This window comes from Physeter macrocephalus, chromosome 5 (genome assembly GCF_002837175.3).
Source record: "Physeter macrocephalus isolate SW-GA chromosome 5, ASM283717v5, whole genome shotgun sequence".
In the NCBI taxonomy this organism is placed as follows: Eukaryota; Metazoa; Chordata; class Mammalia; order Artiodactyla; family Physeteridae; genus Physeter; species Physeter macrocephalus.
In genome coordinates this window covers 106,356,154-106,380,240 of record NC_041218.1, presented here as the reverse complement: position 1 = coordinate 106,380,240, position 24,087 = coordinate 106,356,154, and the positions used below count along the sequence as shown (strand labels likewise).

General features: G+C 50.6%; 1 protein-coding gene across 7 annotated transcripts in view; it reads right to left on the bottom strand.

The window, feature by feature from the left end:
* DDC (dopa decarboxylase) overlaps positions 1-24,087 on the bottom strand; it is a 108,615-nt gene that overhangs the window by 2,581 nt on the left and 81,947 nt on the right. For 5 of the 7 annotated variants that reach the window (XM_055085140.1, XM_055085141.1, XM_028490288.1 and 2 more), the window contains 6 exons: positions 19,680-19,750; positions 12,002-12,078; positions 8,735-8,754; positions 7,245-7,343; positions 4,953-5,054; positions 1,438-1,645 (listed from right to left, as the gene is read on the bottom strand). In XM_055085140.1, the coding sequence (XP_054941115.1) occupies positions 1,438-1,645; positions 4,953-5,054; positions 7,245-7,343; positions 8,735-8,754; positions 12,002-12,078; positions 19,680-19,750 (577 nt within the window). The remainder of the gene's footprint in view (positions 1-1,437; positions 1,646-4,952; positions 5,055-7,244; positions 7,344-8,734; positions 8,755-12,001; positions 12,079-19,679; positions 19,751-24,087) is intronic. The other 2 variants (XM_055085139.1, XM_055085143.1) reach the window with 1 other exon arrangement.

Here is a 24,087-nt window from a genome sequence, read left to right as displayed (position 1 = left end):
GCAAATATTTTCTCCCATTCTGAGGGTTGTCTTTTGGTCTTGTTTATGGTTTCCTTTGCCGTGCAAAAGCTTTTAAGTTTCATTAGGTCCCATTTGTTTATTTTTGTTTTTATTTCCATTTCTCTAGGAGGTGGGTCAAAAAGGATCTTGCTGGGATTTTGTTTTGAATATATCTTATTCCCCTCCCCCCCCCACACACACACACACACCACACACACCCATGCTTATTGCGGAGGAGTGGAATAATCTGGGACTCTGGGCCTCTCCCCAACCCCTTTCGGAGATGCTCAAGCTGTAACTGTGGCATTGCTCCGGGAAGGGTGGCCCCTCAGCTTCCGAGCATCCGACCTTTAGGAAAGGGCTTTGCCGAGTCAGGAGGAGGACCTGGTTTTTCAGGACGTGTCCTGACAGAGGAGGTGGGTCTCTGACCTCACAGGTCAGAAGCCTGGATGGACCTCTCACATAAATGTAACAGTATGTAGCTTTTGATCTTTTTGAGCACTGCAGTATCTCAGATAGTCACAGTTAAAATTAAGAGCCCAAAGATCAAGTTGTATGCAGTCTGTAGACTAATCCCATCGCACACTTAGGTTCTGCATGCCCCGTGGGTGACGACAGTCACCCATGGGCAGTGAGCAGGAAGAGAGAGAAAGAAAAGCAGAAGCTCCCACCACCTGCCTCCTCCAAGTGGGGCGAAAGGCAAAGAGACAGAAAGCAAGGCGGTGGACAAACTCTAGTGGAATGGTTCCTAAAATAGCTTAATGCCGAGGCTCTGGAGACTCTCATGGTTCAACAGACATCATTCCAACCTGTTGCCAACACTGCGCTTGTGCCGATATTTTCCTTAGAAGTCGCCTGCCCGCTGTCTTCAGGGTTCCTGTAACTGATGCCCAGTATTCTAGACATTCCCTTTCTCGGAACCATCGTGAATCTGGTCCTTCCTGACAGCAAACGAGCAGTCGTGTCAAATTCCTTGTTGAACGTTTGCATTCATTTTCAGTTATCTACCATTTGCCAGTCTAACGTACAAGCTGGTTGTGACCGTAAGTTGCCTCAATGCAAACTGAAGAAAGCTGAGGGGAAATCGTAGGCAGATGTGATTGATGGTCTCGAATAAAAGAATACAAAGCAGGAATTCTATCAAAGTTACTAAAGATTCACCACAGGCTATGTTCCCTCCACTTCTCCGGACCAGAGAGGGCCTGGCTGTTGTTTTTTCTTTTTTAGTGGAGAGTATTTTATTGTATTTTATTTAGTTTTTGGCCGCACTGCGCGGCCCGTGGGATCTGAGTTCCCCAACCAGGGATCGAACCCGTGCCCACTGAATTGGAAGCGTGGAGTCCTAACCGCTGGACCACCGGGGAAGTCCCGATAGGGCCTGCGTTTAGCCCCCTCTTTATATGGTGGAGGAAATCTGGCCCCCGCAGCACAGCTTACCCGCCTTTTCCTCCTTCTGTGCTCCCAGCAGGTCGGTCGCCAGCCCTCGGATGTGCTCCCAGGCCAGCTGCACGTGGGCCGACTCCACCGTGCGTGAGCAGATAGCAAAACGCAGCACGAACTGGTCTCTCAGGTGACAGGGAACCAAGTGGATTTTCTTGGCACTGTTTATTCTTTCCAGAAGAGCTTCGTTCAGTTTGTTGGAGCCCTGCAGGGATGGAGAGAGAGGGGCAGTGCTCAGATCTGTGGGGACCCAAACACTCACCACCAAGTGAGGCCAGCGTTGGGTGACACAGCCCCAGATCAGTGAGGGAGTCACCTCACCACGGGCCTTTCATCTGCAATGGTAGAAAATTCAACTAAGTGATCGTTACGTGGCCCTGAAAGACGGCAGCCCTCCCACAAGACAACTTCTTCATGTTCTAGCGTGCTGTCAAAAGAGGAGCCTTCCGTGATCCAGGTTTTTAAAGAAAAATGCAGATTCCTAGACATGTTATCTACAAATTGATGAGCTTAAAGAGCAGAACTGTTTAATGGCACCAGTGAAGAGAAACATTCAGAAGAATTCTCAACAATACAGTAAGTCCCCTACGTACGAACTTTCAAAGATGCAAACGTGCAGGTCCAGTCACGTAAGCTAGGTCATGTGTCTCGCGTACACTGTCAAGTGCGTGCGCCCACTACAAGCGGCTGTGCTTCTGTGTACTTTACTGTACAGGACTGTACAGTGGACAGCAGTACAGTATCTCTATTTGAAGCCCAGGATGTCTACAAGCTAGCCTAAGAGCAGCGGTATACAGCCAACTGTGTTAGTTGGGTGCCTAGGCTAACTTCGTTGGACTTACGATCAAATTGCACTTACGATCAAATTGCACTTACGAATGTGCTCTCTGAACAGAACTTGTTCCTACTGTAGAGGACTTAACTGTATAGCAAATGCAGCGTAATAGTCAACTTCTTGCTAGGATCGGGGAAAACTGTCCACGAACTACGGACCAAGGGACCGCTGGTGGACCTCCCTTTGGAAAGGAGCAGCCCAGCAGCCTCAGGCAGGGAGACCGGGGGCCCACGCCTCACACCAACCGGACCAGATGGGAGGCGCGTGTCGCACAGACCTGGGAGCCGTCCCTCTCCTGCCTGGTCAGTCCCGTTACCCCTCTAGCCGCCGCCAGCCCTCTCGGTCTTCATTCTGTTTCCAGGCAGTGACTCCACCCCCATGCGCCTTATAGTTGTTGCAGAAAGGTCTGGAAGTGGGGCCCAGAGGCCTGGGTCGTGGGACCCTCGGTGGATTACACTGTTCCCGTTCTTGTTCCGTCTCAAGGGCAGGGAGGATGGTGGGAAGGGAAGTGTCCTGGTCGGCCGGACGCCAGACAGCGGCCTTGTGTCCGTGCAGGGCCTCCCGGCCGCCGGCTGGTGGCCTGCACGGGGCTCCAGCTGATGCCCCGTGGGCAGTGCATGGGCCAAAGGCCACTCAGAAACTGCTGAGCTGGACCTGCTCGAGGACGAGGAAGAGAAGGAGGAAACGGTGGTGCGAAAGGATGCAATTTCACCGGGAGGACTTCACCGAAGAGCAAACACCCGAAAATTACGTATGTAGGAAGTAAACGCAAGTCACCTAGGAAACATTTGCCTGCCATTTTCGAATGGATTGGACAAGATATATTTTCTAGGAGATAGAGGCAAAGCGCCAAACAGAGAAATCCGTCTGAGATGTAACAACAGAAGCAACAGCAAAGGCGGACCGAGCAGGCGCAGATTGGTATCAGGGAGGCTGGCTGAGATGAGGCGGGGGAAGGAAATTGGTGCCATGGCAACAGCTTGCCCACTTCAGGTCAAATAAAGAGCACGCACACGTTGAGCCATGGACGATGGAGAGGACTTGACGTCCAGGACGGGCGGCCGCGGGGCTGAAGAGAATAGAATAGAATAACGAGACGGCAGATGGGGGGCCAGAGAGTGAGCCGCGACGCCTGGATAACTTCCTCCCCGAGAAGAAACTGGATTCGTGCAACGGAAGTCACAAGTTTCCCAAAAGACATGTTTTGCTTCCTGAAAAGCCCCCGGGCTTCCCGGGCGGGCGGGCACACCATGCTGCCCGGGAGAAGAGTGGGCAGGGCACACACGGTGGCTTTGGTGCCCTCGTAAATGAGCAGGAGAAAATAAAAGTCTTGACTCTGACAGCATTACGCTCAGTGAAAGAAGCCAGTCACAAAAGGCAGCATATTGACGATCCCATGGATATGACCGTCCAGAGCAGACAGATCCACAGGGACAGGAGACGGGTCCGTGGCCCGAAGGATGGGGGCTGGGGTGACTGCTGGTGGGTGTGGGCTCTCTCTGGGGGAAAATGAAGATGTCGTGAAGGCTGTGCAACCCCGTGGATGGGCTACAAATCGTTGAAATGTGTACTCTATATGGACAAAGTGTATGGCACGTGGATTATATCTCAATAAAACGGCTAAAAATGAAAGAATTTAAATCCTACAGGAACGGTGGCAGTAACAGCAAAAACAACTGATGGATGGCGAGCAAGTCAAAGCACACTTGCCACCAACGCCAGCGCGGACTGAACCGCCCCGTCCGGTCACCCCGGGGACCTTGCGCCAGGCTCTGCGCACCTGCGCTCAGGTGTCTCCGAGTGACGCGCCGCAGGGACCTCAGGTCTCCCGGCCAGCTCTTGGGTCGGGACTCTGCTCTCTCCCTCCTGCTTCCAGGCTTCTCCATGGCCGGTTCCTGCCGGCCTTCAAAGCCCCAAGAATCACTGAGGGGAAGGGAAGCGGGGAGTGAAGGGCCATGTTTGCATGGGCAGCACCCTGCCAAGCCCATGGCTCCTTCTCCTGCTGCCCTCTGTGGACTCGGACAAGAAGGCCGGCGGGTGGCGTCAACTCTGCAAACAGAAAGCTAGCCGGAGAGCAGGCAGGGCGTCAGGCCCCAACCCGGCTTCCTTCACACGGGGCAGGTTACTAAGGGGCCTGTGCGTGCAGCTCCTCTTGGGGTCTTTGGAGCAATGTGGTCATGGTTCCCAGCAAAGGTGGCTGAGGCCCTCAGGCAGCAGAGCGACCAAGCCCCAGGGACCCACGCTCCTCCAGCCCCTGTGTGCGCGCCAGCAGCTTGAGGGCCTTGTGGGGGTCAGCGGGTCCCGGGGGGGCCCAAGACTGGCTTCTCACAGGCTCCCAGGCTATGCCCATGCTTGTCTGGGGACCATGCTTGCACCAGTGAGCCCGTGGGTGGGTCAGTCCCTGCAGGGTTCCAGCGGCAGGGATGGATGCATAGAGAAGATGGCAGGCATCCTCGGGCCGGGTCTACACAGGCAAGAAGTCTGAGCGCCAGTGAGAGGAGTAGGTGTCCCGGGAAGTCAAGGCAGGGAGGTGGGAACAGCAGGCTGGAAAATTCGGGGGGGAGTCCACGGTCTCTGGGGAGCTCGGGCGAGTTTTGGAACGTGGACAAAATGAATGAGAGTTTCCTCTCTGTCATACTCAAGGAAAATTCAGACGGCTAAGTCGACTTAGACGTACCTTTAGCCGGAAACAGACCAGCCCCAGAGTGACTTCTGCACAGATTTCAAAGCGCGGGTCCTGGTGCACCAAGGCCTCGAATTCGTGGGACAGCTGGACGTGCTGCAGAGGGAAGGGACATCTGTCTGAGTTTCTCACCACCACTGGGTTCAGAGCTTAGCCACCTAGAAAACCATGTTAGACCACACGTCTAATGTAATTCATTGATAAGCTTTAGCCATTTTCTTCAGCACTGATGTCACCCACTCGCCAGCTTTCCCCGTGCAGCTTGAGAAACTGGCTACCAGGAGAAAAGGGCGGAAGTCTTCAGCAAAGCGCCCCTTGTCATCTTCCGCTCAGGGGACCGTTTTCACCCCACCAGATCATCTTTTACAATGTTAGGGCAAGTGCTGTCAAGAGGGATTTAAACATCCCAGAAGAGAAAGAGTGGCCAGCGTTGGCTGGGGGCCGAGCACGCCACCATCCTGCTGCCGTGCTGACCCGCGACACAGGAGCTGACCCCACGATCACGCCCGTTCTGCAGACCAGGAGACCGAAGCTGCTTCCGATGCCAGAGCTCCGGGTCTGCCGCGGTTTGTTATGCCACAGCATCTGCCACCGGAGGTGAGAACCTCACCCGCCCAGGGCTGCCTTCTCTCCCTGAACCCACCCCCTTACTAGACGTCTCGATGTTTACAGAAACCAAAAGCTGACTCACACAGTATGTGATCTGAGAGCCAGCTGGCCCGGGGCTCGGCACACACGGAGCACGTCCTAAACCCCGGTATCCAGCGCGGGGTCCCTGGCAGGGGCCCCGGGAGCATCCGAGCAGAGATCGTGCCGCTCCAAGCACTGGGACAGACACACCGTTTGAATGAGTGGTCCCCGGGCCCGGGACGAACCAGAGGGCTCCAGAGACGGTGCTGGCGGGGGTGCCCTCGAGCTGGGTCCTGAGGAGCTGCCCGCCTGCCGGGCTGTATCCGGCTCCGGCCACTCAGTCCCCTCCTGGGAAGGCGGGGCCGGTCCCTCTCAGGGAGGCTTGCGGGGCTTTTCAGGAAGCAGCAATGTGATCACGCCCAGCTTCCCCTGAGCTTCCAGCTGGAGTCACTGTGGCGAGATAAACCACCTGTGTTTTGCCTTCTTTCCCCAGAGCAGCCGCGTCCTCGTTCCTTCTGAGCGCGGGCCCTGCACTGGGCGAGACCTCGTGGACTCATGCACGCGCCCCTACTGGTTCTTCTTCCCACGGACAGCCTCCAGGCGCTCGACGGCCCCCAGGGCAGCCTCGTAAGACCGACGGATGCTCGTGTGTGTGGCACCGCAGGGGCCCGGGGCCACTGCCCGCTGCCACGTGCCCTGTCGCAGGGGAGGGGCCTGGGGCCGCGCCCCCGCCCGAAGCTGCACTGTCACCAGAATGAGACACTGCAGGGTGCCCCGTCCCTGTGATGTCTGAGGACCTCTGCCCATCAAGGTGGGCCCACAGGTGAGGAAGGACAGCAGGATGGGAGCGCCCGGCTGGAAATCAGCGGCCTTCTGCGGCCAGTTAAGGGAGCAGGCCTCCTCTGGACTCAGTGTCCTCGATTGTTAAAAAAAAAAAAAAAAAAAAGCGGGGTATACACACTACTCTCTATAAAATAAACAAGAAGATCCTACTGTAGAGCACAGGGAACTCTACTCGATATCTTGTAATAACCTATAATGGAAGAGAATCTGAAAAAAGAATAGATATATATATATGTATAACTGAATCACTTTGCTGTGCGCCTGAAACTAACACAACATCGTAAGCGAACTTTATTTCAAGAAAATTTTAAAAAACAAAGCAGGCTCATGGGGCTTAGAGTCGATCCACGGTTCTCACATTTTAGCACACATCACTGCCACCTGTTTGCTTGTTAAACAGAGGTTACTGAAACCCACCCCGAGAGACCAAGGTCGTGCGTGTCCTTCTGGCCGGGGGTGTGTTAGAGGACTTGCAGCCCACGCAGCCCGATCTCTCCCATTCTGGCAGTTTCCTGGAGGGAGACCTACTACACCCTCATTACCGCCATTGTGGACTGGACCTCACTGCGGGCCAGCGGTGGCTCCAGTGGCAACTAAGAGAGTCTGTCACTTCGACAGTCTCCTGGAGTGATAACCTTCAGTCCCCGTGAAAGTGTCTAAAAGACCCAGAATCGTGTGGTGAGCATCTTATAAATGCCCTACTCGCAACAGCCCAAACTTTCCCTTAGAGTGGTTTATGAAGACATCTTACTTCCTTTCTAAAGTCTCAGACCTGCCTAATGTCACCCGGATAAATAATGAAAACAAACTCACCTTGCGGATATAGGCCTGCAGTCCCTTGACTCCGTACATCCTAAAAACAAACCACATCTTCAAAGAGCGGAACCTCCGGCCCAGCGGCAGCTGCCAGTGCTGAAATAAGACACAACACGGCACATCGTGAGGCCTATGCGAAGGGCTGGTTTCCTTTTTGACTCATGGCCTTGTCTGTTTGTCTTGAAGGCCCTGGAGGCCAAACCCTCTGGCTTTCATGCCCCATCCTGGATGGCAAAGCCGACAGCAGTGGAGTCAGCGGTCCGGCAGCCGGAGGCTCTCTTTACAAAGCTCCGAGATGCTCGTGCAGGGTGCGCGGGGGCCAGGCCGGTGCTAGGCTCGGGAGCCATCGTGAGCAGATGCGGGGAGGTACGGGTCTGCCCCACGGGGCTTACGACCCAGCGGGGCTGGGAGGGGGTGCCGTTCACCGGTTTCTCTGCCTACAGGCAAGAGGACGGGGGCAGCAAAAGCCCACACCCTCTGCAGCGCACTCCCCGTGACGTCTCAGCGCCATTCTCTAGAGCAACACGCCTCCTCTTCCTGCCCCGCAGGCCGCCGTGGAACGACCTGCCGGACGCTGTCGCCAGAAAACACATCCGTCAACATGCGGGACGCCTCATGAGCTCTCCCTGGTTTTTCCTGAATTTGTCAGCTGCCCGGCTGTGCCACTCCAGTGGTTGTAAACGTACCAAAGCAAGCAAGAGAGGACACAGAGGGGAGAGAAGTGAGGGGACGTTTGGGAAGATAAAATAGTGGCACTTCATTGCGATTCTACACATAGGCACGTCCTACTGGAACTTATAAAGGAGGTGCCGGGGGTGACTCTCCTCCACCTTTGTCTACCGGAGTGAAAAAGGCACACAGTTTGAGGGTTCATTCCACTGTCACCCTAAAACGCTGTCACTGCCTCTCTGGAGTGGGGTAGATTCCCCGGGGGCAGAGGTGCCCCGTGCACCCAGCCTTTTCCCCTCACCCCCGACCAGACGTGAGTTCGGAGAGGAGGCGGCCCAGGCTTGTTTGCCATTTGATCCCCAGCCCATCGCCCGGCTCACCGCAGCTGCCAGAGCAGTGCACGGCTCCTGCCTGGGGAAGGAGGCTTGTCGCCGGAGCAGCCAGTTAAGAGGCTGTCGTCTGAGCGCTTCTCATGCCCTCTGACCCTTTGCTCTCCCACTGTCCTGGGGATGTCAGCTCCTGGCACACAGCCTGAGCACAATGGAGGGACCGGCCTGCCTTGCAGAGGAATCCTCCGAAAAGCACGGGCAGCATCATTTCCTCCTAACCTGAGACCTGCCATCCGTGGGCTCAGCAGAGCCGCCCACTGCCAGGCCCGATCGCCAGTTAGGACCCAGTTAGAGCGTGTCCTCCTGTGGGACCCTGATCCTGAGAGGACCGGGAGGCTGCAGGAGCTACAGCCCATGGAAGCGCCCTGCACTGCATTCACATTTTGGATTACCACGGACCTGGACTCAGGGAGACAAATCTCCACTTACCCTGTAGTCAGTGATAAGCCCTGGAAAAGAGAAAGAAAAAGGAAACAAAAAGGAACCATTAGACACATTAGTTGATTTCCTGTCCAAGTCTCTTCCAACCTCTCCTGAACCAGACATAAAATCACCGAGGGCAGGGCTGGGTGTTCTTTGAGCCACTTCCCAAGGTAACAGATTCAAGGGCGTGGGGGGGGGGCGCGGATTCCAGAGAGCAAAGCATAGATGGAAGTGCCGAATTATGAATGGATTCCCATTCATTTCACTTTCTGCACTTACATAAGCATGAAAATCTGAGCTTTCTCCTTGTGCCCGGTGGTAAATTGGCATTCAGATCATACACAGCCTTCATCATGCATTCACTCATGCGTGGGAAGGTGAATTTGTGGTATAAAGAGCAATTAGAATGTAAAAAAGAATCAAACTTTTGATGGGTGTTCATCTCTGTATTCTCAGATTTTAGTCTGGGTTCTGGGGCTGAGCAAATACCCAGTGGGTATTCTTCGAGTCAGTTTCATGATCTGGGATTCAGATGGCTTCACAGGGGTTATGAACTAGTTTGTCTTTTAGTCTCCCCTTGTGCCAAAAGCTGTAAAGCCAAAGACGGTATGGAGGAAAGAACGCTGGACAAAGAATTTCGTAGACAGAAGTTTCTACTTGGCAATCTTGGGCACAGAATCAGGTGGGGATTAGAGAGATGCGTTTTGGACACCTGATCCTCCAAGATCGTCCAGAGGAGGCTCGCTGTGGCACGGCCTGGCGGGCCCCCACCGAGGTCAGCTGGCATGAGCCGTCCACCTACCGCAATCCGCCACCCACTCCGATGGGCTGCATTGGGTCCAGTGGGCACAGCGTTAGGGTTAGAGTTTCGGATTTAGGGTTAAGGGTTAGGGTTAGGGTTAGGGGTTAGGGTTAGGGTTAGGGTTCTGGCTCACCTCTTTCCTATCTTCCAAACGTACAGTTTTTATAATGAAAGAATTCATCTGAAAAGTCTATATACCAGGTGTGGCCGCTCTTTTCCTATCATCTGCATTGTGACAGAAATTTCTGTCATAGAAAAAAAAAATCCCACTTTTTGGGGTCACTCTTTGGCACAAGTCCAATGAGACAACATATGTAAAAGGGCAAAGCAAACACAGGGGTGTACGGGAGCCGTAATCACTCCCACTGCTGCTGCCCTAATGTTGCTGCCACAGTGCTGACCCATCAGGGGAACAGCAGGGAGAGTCCCCCCAACTCCAGGGGTCTCAGGTTCTAGAAGGAGACACATGACCAGTGAGCGTGATGGCTTCACATGCAGTGAAGGAGTCGTGGGGAGATGTGGGTTAGGGGCAGACAGCAGGCGGAGGGCACCTGCTCACATCGAGAGGCCTGGGAGGACCCCTGAGCGGGAGACTTTGGTCCTGGATCCCAGTGATGAGAGGGAGGCATCCCAGTGACCCACAGGAGGGACTGGGCTGCAGCCTGGGGAGCTGCGGGGTGTGGGGTGAGGGGCAGTCCACGTGGGCAGTCCTGAGTGGGTTTTTTAATAGTTCAATAAGGAAGAGATTTCTTTATCGAACAGAAAGGATCTTTTAAAAAAACACTCTAAACATATTTCATTTCAAATTACAGCAGGCTTGGCAGGAAAGTGAGATCCATCCAGATAAAATATACCCTTATATCCAGCGGCCATAGACGTTTAAAGCTGATTTTGGGTGATTTACTTGGTAAACACAAAATGGGTCATTGCTTTTGTTGATTCATAGATTTTTTTAGGGAAAAAGTACAAATAGCTAAGATTGTTCATCTTTAACAGCCATAGCCAACATTTCAATCAGAAACTGCCTTTCTATAAAAGTGGAATAAAATTACATTTTCTAAAAATTCCTGGAGCAATGAACTTTACTGAGATGGCTTAAACTCATTCTAAGAATTCCTTCTTGTTTTGTTTTTTTTTTTTTCTGGCCATGCCACACGGCTGCAGGATCCTAGTTCCCCGGTCGCTGGGGACTGAATCCAGGCCCTGGTGGTGAAAGCGCTGGGTCCTAACCCCTGGACTGCCAGGGAAGTCCCGAGAATTCCTTCACTGTTTAAGAGCAGCATTTTGCTGTCATGATGACTGTGGTTTTCATTATTCGAACACGAAATGCATTTTTAAAAAGAAGAGCTTTGGCAGCTGGTTCCTAATTTCTCATGGCTTTATGCCAATGCCATTTTTAAAAACTAGACTTTATTTTTTAGAGCAGTTTTAGGTTCTGAGCACAACTGAGCAGGGGGTGGGTGCTTTTATCCAATGCGCCCCATGGGACGGTGGGTAAGTTTAAGAAGGCAAAACCCAGGTCGGATCTTCCCGTGGAGACCGCGCGGGCTGGGGTCCGCATGGGAGGGAAGGGGCTGTGCCGTGACTTGTGTCACTGCTGTTCAGCGTTCCTGCCACAGTAATCAAAACTGCCTCATCTTCCATCCAGCCCAATTCCTGCTCAGCACGTGGAGGGTGGGGTCACGTGATCTCCGGCGTCCCTCCCATCACTAACACCCACTGTTGTCTAAGGAACCTCAACGAGACAGCGGCAGAAGTTCCCGAAGACTTGGCCTGTCCTTCCCTCCCGGGGGTCCCCGGACCCCACGGTGGCCGGCATGGCACCTGCTGGTGGCCATGAGGGCTTCGGAGAAAGAGAGAACCCTCCCCCACCCGGAGGCCGAGTCCTATAGGGACAGACAAGCATGTAAATCACCGTCCCCAGCGCGTGGATTACAGCGAGCGGGTACAGAGGGACGGGGCCGTCTGTGCAGGTCGCCTCATGCATTTCGTCTGATCAGGATCTCACGTAATCCGTAAGATTTGGTGTTTTTACTAGGAGACTTAATTTTTAGAGATCCGCATTTGTGTGTGGTTCCTGCCTCAGCCGTGCCCAGTTTTCTCTTCCCTCCCCAGGCCCCTGGCCCAGCTGTTTTTTCCCCTGGTGCTACCGGTCTAAGCGAGGCAAACTCCCTTTAGGGCAGTCATCACTTCAAAGGCTCAGTGCAGGAGGTGTCCACGGCCGTGCTGAGGGCCGTGTGGCCCCTCCGGCCCTATGGGTGCCTCCCCCAACCCTGCCCCAAACAGTGGGGAGAAGAGGCAGGACCGCGTCACCATCAGCAGCCCCCTCCCGCCTCCGGAAGCAGCTCTCCCTGGCTCCGCCCCGGCCCCCTAGGACCGGTCTGCGGACATGACTCTTCACCTTGGCTCCTGGGCACCGTGGGTGCAGCTCTGATGGGAACAGACTGGAGAAAGCGAGGCCAGCGGCTTACCCGAGTCCTGGTGGCTGTGCTTCAGGTACACGGGGTCCAGTTTGAAGGCTCCGGTCAGGTCGGTTCTCTTTTTCACCCTGTTTTAGAGAACACACCAAGAGGCTTAACGAGAAGGCGTCTCAGGTGGGCCTGCACGTCTCCAGGCCCTTCTCCCGCCGGGTTCAGGCTCCCCCGCTCCCCAGTGCCCTCCCTGACACCCCGCTCGCTCGGCACGCATGCCCCTCATCTGCACCCCCCGCCCCCTGGCTAGGCTGTAGCACAGCATTAACCTCCAGAGCTCCGGGCCCCTGAGGTTGGGGGTACGCGGTATAATAAAAATAAGGCTTTGGTCTTTATTCCTGGTCCGACTAGAATTGCGCTGAGACCTGACATTGAGTCTCCATTTTCATTTAGTCAGGACTTCTGGAATGGCGTCCAAAAAATTGTACCCTTTTCTTCATAAAAATCTACACAGGTTTTGATATATTTATTCATAGTAACCTTACATCTTTTCTTGCTATTCTAAAAGAATATTTCTTTTAAAAATTTTACACGTGCTACTTATCGTATATGCAAATAAATGCAACCTTAAAAGTGCTGTGTATCTAGAAATCTTGCTGTGTTCTCTTATTAATACTTTCTCGGAAGATTCTGTTCTCATTGAAGACACTCACACCGTCTGAGAATCATGAGTTTTGTGGTTTCCACTGTAATCCTTACTTTTACTTCTCTGTCATGTCTTATTGCACAGGTTAGGAAAGCACAACGCTGAATAGGGTGTGTATTAAGGGAATTGTAAATTTTTTTCCCCGATGTCACAGGCAGTTTTTCTAATATTTCACCACTAAGAATAGGTTTGCTGTATTTTGGGGACGATATTTTTTTATCAGATTTGGAAAGTTCTCTTCTGTTCCTCTTTTACTAGAGCTTTTGTTTTGCTTGGGTTAGAATTTTATCTAATGCTTTTTCCGTATCTAATGAGATGATAACTTTTTTTTCTCCTTTACTATTAAACATGGTCATAACATTTTTAAATTGTTTAATACTTTTAAACCACCCTGGGATGTCTGGAATTAACACATTTTAGTCACAATATACCATCTTTATTTTCCCCTTAAACATTATTGAATTTTATTTGCTAAAATTTACTTGGAATTTCCACATGTAATTTTGTGAGCTTGTCCTGTAGCTTTTCTTTCTCAGCTTCTCATCTGGTTTTGGGATCAAAGTGACACTGACCTCATGATGTATGTCCCCCTTGCTGGTCTCTGAATTACATTTATAATTAGACCTATAGATGCCTTGACAGTTGGTAGAACTTGCTGTTAGAAGAATTTGGATGTTTCTGTTGTGTGAAATGTAACTATTGGCACATAGTCTTTACAGCTACGAGACGTTTCAGGTTTTCTGTTTATTCTTGAGTCCGTTTTGATGACATATTTTTTGTGGTTATTGAATATGTACATTTGTAGGCAATTCTGGAATGATGTAATTCATAGCGCTCTCTGACTATTTTTTAAAATGCCTGCTGTGTCTGTGGTTTTGTCTTTCTTATATTTCCAGTACAGTTTACTGTGCCTTCTCCTCTATTTCTGGTCCTTCTTTCTGGAGATCATCTATTTTATTAGGCAGGTCAAGGACCAGCTCGTGGTTCTCTTGAGCTGTGCTCCTGTTTCCTTATTTCCTATTTCATGTCTGTCTCTTCATCTTCATTATTTCCCTCCTTCTAGTTTTGAGGGTTTATTCTGTCGCTGTTTTCTGGCTTCCTTTGGGCCCTTAGCTAATTATTTTCTGGCTTTCATGTTTTCTGTTTAAGTCTGTTCTCCAAGTCCTGCCTTACTGCATGCCCATGAATTCTGTCACATCTTCACATTCATTCAGGTCCTAGGATTTCCAGTTTCCCTTTGTTCATTGATCCGTGGCTCCAGTGGCTCTGTGGTGGTTTGCTCTTCAAAGTTTAGGTAACAGCTTTGCTTTTCCTTGTGAAGTTTAATGATACTACAAAGAAGAAAACTTTATTTAAACAAGCAAATGGACGTGTGCATATGCACATACGCAGACACACACGCTTGCACACACACACACACACACGCACAGAAACACCCTCTCTAGGCATCAACGTCATCTCACCCCTGATGGGCCTCACGGTGAGGAAAGCCTCTCCCTGTCACCGGACACATTCCTGAGGGATGGTCCTGACGGAGGAGGGGGCAGGGGACGCCTGTCCTGTGCAGAAAGCATGGCTTCTTAAGTTGTCTTTTTAAGAAATCTACAACACAGTGTGTGAAGGGCTCCCTGAATGAGGGCTCCTGTTACCTCCTGGTGCCAGAAACAGTATAAAGAATTCAAGATGCCAAAAGCACCAGGACCAAAGTGCAAAGAAACAAAGGAGATTCAGAGAAAACTGTGCTGTCATGCACAGGTTCTAGAATCACGTCTTACCATAATCAGAGTGATTTAACATCTTCCCAAGTAACCGAATTTTTCAAAAAATCCAATATAACAGGGGTGTACAAAAGCTATAACACTAAAAATTTAATTTTATTTGGAAAAAAATTAACCCTCTTTTTTTAAAGGCAGAGTAAAACATGCCCTTGGTGGAATTTGAGGCTTTCTTCGGAGAAGATCTGATATTAAGGGACATTGAGGTCAGAGCAAAATGGTTCATATTTACATATAAAAGATTCAAAATACCCAAAGGAACAATAAAGAACTTACGAAGAGAATAATGAAATCATTATAAAACGTATTTACTGGGCTTGTACTGAGGTCAAGTTTTTAAAACTTCTATTACCTTGTCCGTTTTAATATGTATAGAATATAACCAACGAATTGAGTTTAAATTATGGACTAACCATTGATAAAATTTCAGTAAACAAAAGATAGACCCTTCTGATTCTGAGGAATACCAAAAAGCCAGTGAGAGAAAAAAAAAGATCCATTTACATCTTGTTTGTTGTATTAGCAAAACCTGTAACCACATCTATAAAAAATTCACAACTTAGGACTGTTTGTTTGCTTGTTTGCAACTCTGCGGAGCTGAAGGATGCCTGGCCTTTTCTGAAATCCAGTTCTTACGAGCATCCTTATTATCTGTGTTCTACTGTGTTGGGACATCTCCTTTTTTACTGCAATAACCTCTTAGAATAGCAAAATATATGTACGTGCTTCCCTGGATTTTCACAACAGGGCAACAAAGCCTCTGAGTAGACTCTTAGCCATCCTTCTCTCCCTGCTCCCTGTCACCAGGCCGCAAGGCTCGCCTACATCCTCTGCAAACACGCAGGGGTCCCCAGCCTGGGCCCAGCTTGTTCAGTGGGCCCGCAGCTCAGGTAGGCAAAGGGGTAGCTGCCTTGAAACAGGAGAGGAATGCTGTGGTCCATTCACTCTCCTTTGGACTTGAGGCTGTATGTGCCAGGGCTAAAATCCAGGATTATTTTCAGTATTCAGAGAGAAAGTGGAATCAGGGTCAGATTGAATAAAAGTGGACATAGAATCAGGGCCCAATTTTGCCTCATTCACACTAAAAACGGCTCTCACTCTCCAGTTTCTTCTGTATCCATCCGGGACAATTCCAGCGTGCTCTCCGTCCATCCTTTGGTTTACCTGTGTGTTTGTGAAATGGATATTGCTTTGTGTGCATGTCTTCGTTTGCATCCTGGGAGATACATAATTCTGCACCTGACTCTTTTTACTCAGTTATAGTTTTTGAACCTTCACCCCTATTGCATCAGACACATGGCTCTAGCATGGATGGCTGTGTGCCATTAGCAAACCCATGCACATCTCAGAACTCCAGTGGCCTCATCTGGATGAGGGATGATAATTCCTATACCAGTAAGGCTGCAATAGGATTAGGTGAGGTGGTGTGTGAGAAAGTAAAAGGCCACCTACTAGCAGGTAGTATCTTGAGTGTAAAATTTGTACTCGAAGCATCATTACTGCTGTAAACGGAAGAATCAGGCACCCCTGGATGAGGGTTTAGGTGCATTTGCTTTGCCCATTCCAGCAAAGGCAGGGGGGGTTCTCTTCACACAGCCCAAGAACTTAGGTTTACATCTCACTTCTTCATAGAATCTGGTGCTGCGATTTAACTTGGTACAGCATTTCTTCAAACCAGAAGGATTTGGAGAGCAACTAGAATCTTTCACGTGTGCATGCCCGAGGAGCCCTGTGCTCAGAGGTGCACGGGGCCAGGCTGGCCACGGGGCTGTGCCAGGTGAGAAGGATGCCCCAGCATCCCAGACCGGCAGAAATGATGCTTTAAAGGCGCTCAGTAATTGATGAGACGTTGGAAAATTGCATGTTTATGTAAAAACACCAGCTTTTAAATGTGGGCAGCTTGTTTAAAAGGAATTTAAACCTACATGGACCACAGGAAACCATCTTCGGTAGCTGTCACTTGTTCTGAGTTTGCTGTTGTGCACACCTGCGTCTCAGGGCCTTTGCACTGGCCGCTGCCCCACACCCCCGCACCCGCATCGTCTGGACCCTCCTCACATGCCCTCTGTCAGACGCCACTTCACCAGACAGGCTTCTGGGCAATGAACAAAGGGGCCGATCAAGGGGTCTCGCCCGCACACCCCTCTCTACCCCCAGTTCCCTACGGTTCTCCCCTGAACCTCTCCCCTCTGTCTTCCCAAGCCCTCCCCCGCCCCGCACCTCCTCACCCCATGGATCTCGGTTTGCACTGGACTAGACTTGATTTCATTTAGGTTCTCAGTTTCCTTTGGTTGTATTTTATTTACTGAAAACTCTATCCCATGGCTGAGACTCCTCGAGTCCAGGAATGACAGCGCTCTGGCTTCAGTCCACAGCGCTCAAAACAAAATGCCTTCCAACTAAATCCTGACCTTCCCTTCTCCTTGTAGGTTTGGTTTGGATGGCGCCGCCCCCAGTTGCAGATGCTGGTTCACTAGCATCACCCAGGGCAACCCCTGGGGTGGGGGTCTGGGCGGGTGTGTGAAGGACCTTATGCTGAGCACCCCGCAAGCTGGGGAGTGCTCAGCACGCCCCTGTGGGCAAGGAGAGAGAACCTCTCTGCAGGGGAGGGGCGCTTGGTGCAGTGGGGTCAAAGGAAAACCTACGTTTGATATGAATCAAAAAATCAGAAAGTAGTAGGTGGCATAATTAAGATTATAGGGTTTAAAGTAAGCTGACCTGGGTTAATTCCCTAAATTTTAGCCTTCTGGCTTTAACTAGTAATTTCTTATGAGCACTATTCTGGGCTGAAGTGTGTCACCACCCCCCAAATTTATACATTGAAGTTCTAACCCCTGGTACCTTAGAAAGTGACTGCATTTGGAGACAGGGTCTTCAAAGAGGTAATTAAATTAAAATGTGGTCATTCGTCTGGGCCCTGATCCCGTACGACTGGCGTCCTTCTAAGAAGAGGAAATTTGGACACAGACATGCACAGGGGGACGACCATAGGAAAACCCAGGGAGAAGCAGGCTGTCTACACGCTGAGGAGAGAGGCCTCAGGAGGAGCCAGCCCTGAAGACACCTTGGTCTCGGGCTTCCAGCCTCCAGAATTAGATTTCTGTCTTGTAAGCCGCCCGGTATGTGGTACTCTGTTACAGCAGCCCCAGCAAGGTAATATAAGCACAGTGCCCAAAACAGTAGACACGGGTAATTTTTATGTTAAGACACGAATCCTTCAAGATCAAATTCCATCAATCCCTATCCATATCATCATTACCATATCATGGGACGAACCCCTGGGTTTGGGAGAGGCCTGATTCTCCCAGATGTGTGAAGTCACCTCAAAACCCTTGACAATCGTTCTGGCCAGGACCTCAGTAGCTCAGGAGAGAGAAGGCACATCCTCTATTATAATTTAAATTTTTACGCTATTTATTTAGCCTTTGAAACCCACAGGCAGGTGGGAGGCTCCTGAAGTATTGACTCCCCCACCTCAATTCCCCACTCCGAGGGGATATCTAATCGCCCTTCTCTTTGGCAAAATTTCAAACACTGGAGGCTGCTCTTGTGCCTCGTGGCTCACGTGGAAGTTTCTCGTACAGGCTCATAACGCTCAGGTCCGTGTTCCATCTCCAAACGACGTGGCCTCATCCCTCCATTTTCCCGTCTCCTCCCATACATCACCCCCCCCTTTGCCAAATCCCCCTCTACGGGCTGGTCCTGAACAGAAGACGCCAGAAGGGACCCGTCTGAGACAGATCAACACACAGCCCCCAGCTCTGGCTGCATCTTCCAGCAGCCTCGGCCGTCACACCAGGCTCTGGGAAAGGCCACGGATAAAGCACGTTTTCTCTCATCCTTAACTTGCTCCCTGGCTTTCTGGATGCAAAGGCAGATGCTACATTCATTGTATTCATCCTTATCACAGCTCAGCTTTGGGGTCATACATCAGTGGGCCCTGACAGCTGCAGTCTCCCCATCTGGAAGAGGGGGCAGCGATGTCAGTGTCCTCCTTGCAAGGCTGCCTGCGGGGGGCAGTGACTTTGGTTAAATCGCGTGTGATGACGGCAGCCTGCCCTTACGGGGGCTCCTTGCACAACCATTTTTGCTATTATTTTACCCAGGAAAGGAATGGAACATCGCGGCTTACCACAAGCCCCTCTGGGGTCACCTCGCTCCATCCCCCATCAGCCGTCAGCTGGTCTGTCCAGGCTGGCTCTGTGGCTCTTCTCTGCCAAATGCCTTAGCTAAGGACCCCTTAGCTGCCAGTTAACTTGCTCTGAGGCCAGCCCCCTCCTCACAGAACAGAGGCCTCGGGGACCCCTGCCGGCCCCACGCCAGCTGGGTGCTTGGGACCCACAATCCGCCCGTCAACTCCCTCGGACAGTGTTTGCACCTGACCCAATACCCCAGCAAAACAGAATTACATCTCAATCCGAATTAAAGTTTGAAAAAAGGGAGTTTGGACACGCTGCATAAACTATCCTTAAAGTGTTCCAATCCAGGTAAAATAGACAAACACAACCACAAGAATACTAACATTCATAAAAGCTGTAGCTTTTATCAGTTCTTATTAACCTTTCAGAAAAAACTGTAGCCCAAATATGAATGGGTTTTTAAATGATGTATCAGAGTTTGGGTCAAAGGCTGACAAAAAAAGAGAATTTGATTTAAACAGAAGTGAAGCACTGAACATGTAGTTTATCTTTAGATAGAGTTCAAGGGAAACTGATTATTTGGTGAACTGACTTTAGCCGGATTATGGTGAGAGCTTAATACCAACCACTTTCATTTTGGAAGTTTGGAATTCTTTTTTCTTGCTCTAGAGATAACCAATGTGATGCCGGTACTGCTGGTACGAATTTTCAGGGAACTGCTTAGAAAATAGAATTACTTTTATTTTTCCTTAGCAAATGCTTTTAAGCATATAGACTTAGAGTTATTAAACATTTAAGAATAAAAGCACAGAAGCAAATGATTTAGAAATGTGTGCTAAGGTTACTAAGCACTGTTTTTTATTTACTCTAGATAGTTTAGACCAGAGGTTTTCTCTGTTAGCCTCTCTTCTTGTGCCAACATGTTCTAGATAACAGCATACAACAGGGTAAGATCTAGCAAGAATTCCACCCGTGGCTCAGAAATGCAGGCAAGCAGTAAGTGAGGTATGTGCTTCCCCAGCAATGGCGCCTCACCTGCCAGGTCTCTTTCATATAGACTATTCTGAGGAACGGTGTAATTGCAGGGTGATTGACAGCTAATGAACAGGGCAACTTACCACATGGCAGAGCAGTCAAAATTCACCAAGAGCCACTTGTGGGGGTTAAAGTTAAATGAATCTGCGTACTGCTAGGAATAACAACAACAGAAAGAAAACACTGCCGTTACTAATGTTTAGCCATAAAACAAGACCCCGTACACGGTAATTAACAGTTTGCAGTCTCAAATGAAAACCAGCATGACCAGACAGAGGAGGAGGGAAGCAGCTGAACCGTGGGGTTTGGGGCTCGAGGGCGCTTGGGAAGGTCTGGGCAGCCACCGCTCCTACCTGAGCCTCTTTTCTTTCATTTCCAAATCCTATCTCGTGAAACATGAAGCTAATATAGATCCGATTCTGGGCTGAAGCGCAAGGGGAGGAAGAGAGCTTCGGAGCCAGAGAATCGGGCTTGGCTTCCGGACACAACCGCCTGTCCGTGTGGCCTGGATGGGAGTTCTGCTTCGCGGGGAAGGCGTGCAATCACAGCCACAGACCCTTCAGCGCAGCTCCCGAGGGTGACGCAGAAACCGTCCAGTGCAGAACACTGAGACTGTCGCTGCTCCGTGGCTGTAAAGCCAGCCGGGTGGTGGCCCAGGGAACCACGTGATGAGAAAATGGCTACTGACCTCCCGCAGCTCTGGTTAAGCGGGGAGACCTGGCAAGAGAACAGCCCCTGGGCCATATGAAAACGACCGCCAGGTAGCCCTCAAGCTGGCTCCCCGCTCAGAGGCGGAGGGAAGGGACTGGCTGGGCCGGCCTGGGATGTGCCTCGGGGGAGGGTGTGCCCTGCAGACAGACACCCACAGAACTGGAGCGACGCTGAGGTCCGCTGGACGTGAAGGGTACCAGGTTGCCGACTGGAAAAAACGCACAACCTAAAAGCTGAGTTATGCTTTGCTTGGCGGACTTTCCGAGAACTTCAAGCCCGGAAGACAGCATCTCAGGTAGCTCGGAGGGACTGCTCTGAAGAGGCAAGGGGGGAGCCAGGATATAGAGGGGTTTTGGCAGCAAAGACCAGGTAGTCAGAACATCAAAAGATTACTGTTAATGCAAGAAAACCAGACATCTCAAGTTAAGGAATTTAGCTCTTTTCTATGCATCTATGGGAAGATGCAAGAGTCTGGGCTCCCTGAAACCATCCCTTTGATGGCCACCTCAGCTACCTGGGGCCAGTGTCCTGTGCTTTCTCATCCTGAGCTCCCTCAGGGCTCACTTTCAAGGCGGCTGTGATGTGATGGCGTGATGGCTGCAACATCGTTTGTTTACTGATATGGCAGCAGCATTTTTCTACAGGAATTTACAAGTGAGGGATTGGAATGAGATAGTATCTAGAGCCTTCCTATTATGTATGTGTTCATCCTAATTTGGTGTAGGGCTATCACATTTGGATCAAGGGATGCATTTCGACGACCTTGGATAATTTAAAATATGCAGAATTTCAAAGCATAATCGGAACCCCACCCTGACAAAGGTCACGGGGAGTTTCTGTCATCGTGAGGAGACCCACCCTGGCAGCAACACAGACACAGTTCATATCTGGGGGGGGCTTGCCTGCTTTGAAACTGTGAGTCCCAATTCATTTTTAATTGGGGAGATTCACAGTTCTACTTTTCCACATAAAACGAGATGTTATTCATGGCTTATGTTGCATGCTTTCAAATTTGCATAGTCTGAAGTCACATAAAATGTATCCACATTTCAAACTACTAGACAATTCGGAATACTCAAAATTTTAATTCGCAGGTGCTATGTCAGACGATTGGACCGATTTGGCCTGGGAAATACTTTATGCATAAGTTTCCTCGACTTTATGAACTAGCAAAGCTCTCAGAGTATACGTATCATGGTCAGCAATGGGCAAGTGAACATTTTATAGCTAATCTACAATAATCAGGATCAGCCCATTATTTTCATTTAATGGGTTGGTTCTTTTACCAGCATTGATGTAATAGATCAACAGCTGTTCCCGTTTATCTAAATGTTTTCTTCTTTATTTCTAAAGACACCATCCGCATTCGTCGTACTCATAACAGTAACAGGGTCCCTTCCTGGATGCCGGTGGTAACACCTGCCAACAGCTGGCTCTGGGTTCAAGTTCAAGTGTCATCCTATTTTCAAGTAGAAAAATGAGAGATTTCAACCACCAAGACTGGCCAGCGAGGGCAGTCTGCGTTTTCACTGAGCCATCACAAGCGGCGAGCTCTTACGATTATCAGAGCGCCGGCTCTTGGCTTATCCTCCGGCTGATGAACAGGACCTGGGTCCACCTGGAGGCCACATGGCTGCATCTATAATTGAAGCAGAATGACGGCAGCGGCCATGGCAAGGCCCCAGTTGGGAGGAACCTCGTAGGGGGGAAGCTTCGAAGTCTCCCCAAGGCTGTGGGACACCCCTTCTCCATCCCAACGAGGGAAGGGAGAGGGGGTAGCCAGGAGGGGCCGACAGGGAGATGCGTGGTCACCAACGGCAACCTCACCTGTCCGCCCGCTCTGAGGGAGCAGATTCATTTCCCTCGAGGCTCCAATAAAAGCAATATTGAGAGAGACAGGAAATGACAAGTTTCATTTGTTGATAACGGGAAACAGAAGGTGAAAGAAGGGGCTTTGTTTGCTAGGCATTTTATTAGTTCCCTCCTGGGGGGCCGATCTGTGGAAACGTCTTTCATTACCCACTGCTACGTTTTCTTCCTGCTGATGGAGAGGAAGGTTCTTATCTGCAGGGAAGGGCCGGGCCAGACAGGATATTGCACCCCTTATCTGCCAGCTGAGAAGCAGGCCCTCCCAGCCCGGGGACCAGTGGCCACAGGAGGACTGATGGCAATGACTCATTGTTGGGTATGACATCCTGTCTGCTGCCGATAGGATCTCACTGCAGCCCCTCCACTGGGGTGGTCTGACAATTGGACACCCCCGTGAAAGTGACACCTCGAGTTGTGGGTTCATGGGGAAGAGAAGTGTATAAGGGGGACAGATTGTGAAATTCTACACCTGATACTCAGACTTCGCAAAGACCAGGCCTTGGGAGGGGCACATCCACCCCAGAGGAATACTTTGCCCTTGGTCCCTGGAGACCATAGGGACAGACATTCCCAGGGATGCGTCCGTCACACACAAGACCACAGGGCCACAACAAAAGGTATTTACACGGTACAGAGATTTATTCTTCACTTCCTAGCACCAAACACCCACCTAACTAGCTACCAGCCATGAACTGTAGAGGCCAGGGTGAGCTTCCCGTTACCAGAACTTCTCATGTACTACACCCCCTCCCAGTATTTCCAGAGGTCTCTGGAAGCTCTATTTGCCCACCGAGGATTGATCTAAGCCCTCGCACACATTCGGTGATCAATAAGCAATTACTGAATGAATGAGTGAATAAATGGCTGGATGTGAGGGGGATACAAAGCAGACTGCGCCTTCATTCATTAGTGATACAGGCATTATTCATCCCCAAGGTGGGAATTTTGAATTCTCTGCCTCTGACACCCACTTTGCTGGTATTATGGTGTTATGAGGATCCAAATTAGTCACTGGAAAACTGATCGGAGGCAGGCGAGGGAGTAGAGGGAGGCTTGGAGGGTTGGTCTCTCCGGGTCATGGTGAAAAAAATGATAATGGTGTGGAATGTGTGCATCGCTTGCTGTGTGCAGACGCTGCTTCTCAGCCCTGTAAACATGGTTAAATATGGTTAAATATCCTTAAAACAGCCCCTCAAAGGAGGCATGATTACGAAATCCATCCTGTGAGGTGGGGAGAGGATACTAGCCTGCCCGAGGGGACACGGCCGGTCCTAGGGCAAAGCCAGGACGCAAACAGGTTGTCCAAGGCCCAAGACCACGCCCGTGGTCCCTGCACCTCGTGAGGTCAAGGTCTCGAGAAGCCCCTGCCTCTGAGCACGAAGCCATTACTGGCCTCCTTTGATGTACTACCCTCTTCCCCCGCTCACTGACAAAGCCTGCCACCCTGGACCCTTCATTGCATGTACATCTGAGTCCCTGGCAAGGAGGAACTTCCCGCCCCGTGAGCTGCCGACAGTGAAACCCGGCTCCAGCCTGAAACAACTCATCAGGGCCCACCCCTAACATCATCACTTAGTGTTAAGTCTGCACCCTGGAGAAGCAGAGCATCTGTCAATCGATTTAGTTGCTGTTTCTCAAAAGAAGCAGATGCTTTAGCTGGCATTACAGGCCACGTTTTCCAAATTCTGAAAATGCTCAGGACATTTAAATGCACTGGTGGCTGTTTTTTTCCATCTCAATGAAAGGGAACATCATGCTCAGTTGCATGATGAGAACATGGCTATTGATCCAGATCAAATGGAACTGCAGGTTGTTTTTTAAGAAAATATCCCTTGGGGCTTCCCTGGTGGCGCAGTGGTTGCGCGTCCGCCTGCCGATGCAGGGGAACCGGGTTCGCGCCCCGGTCTGGGA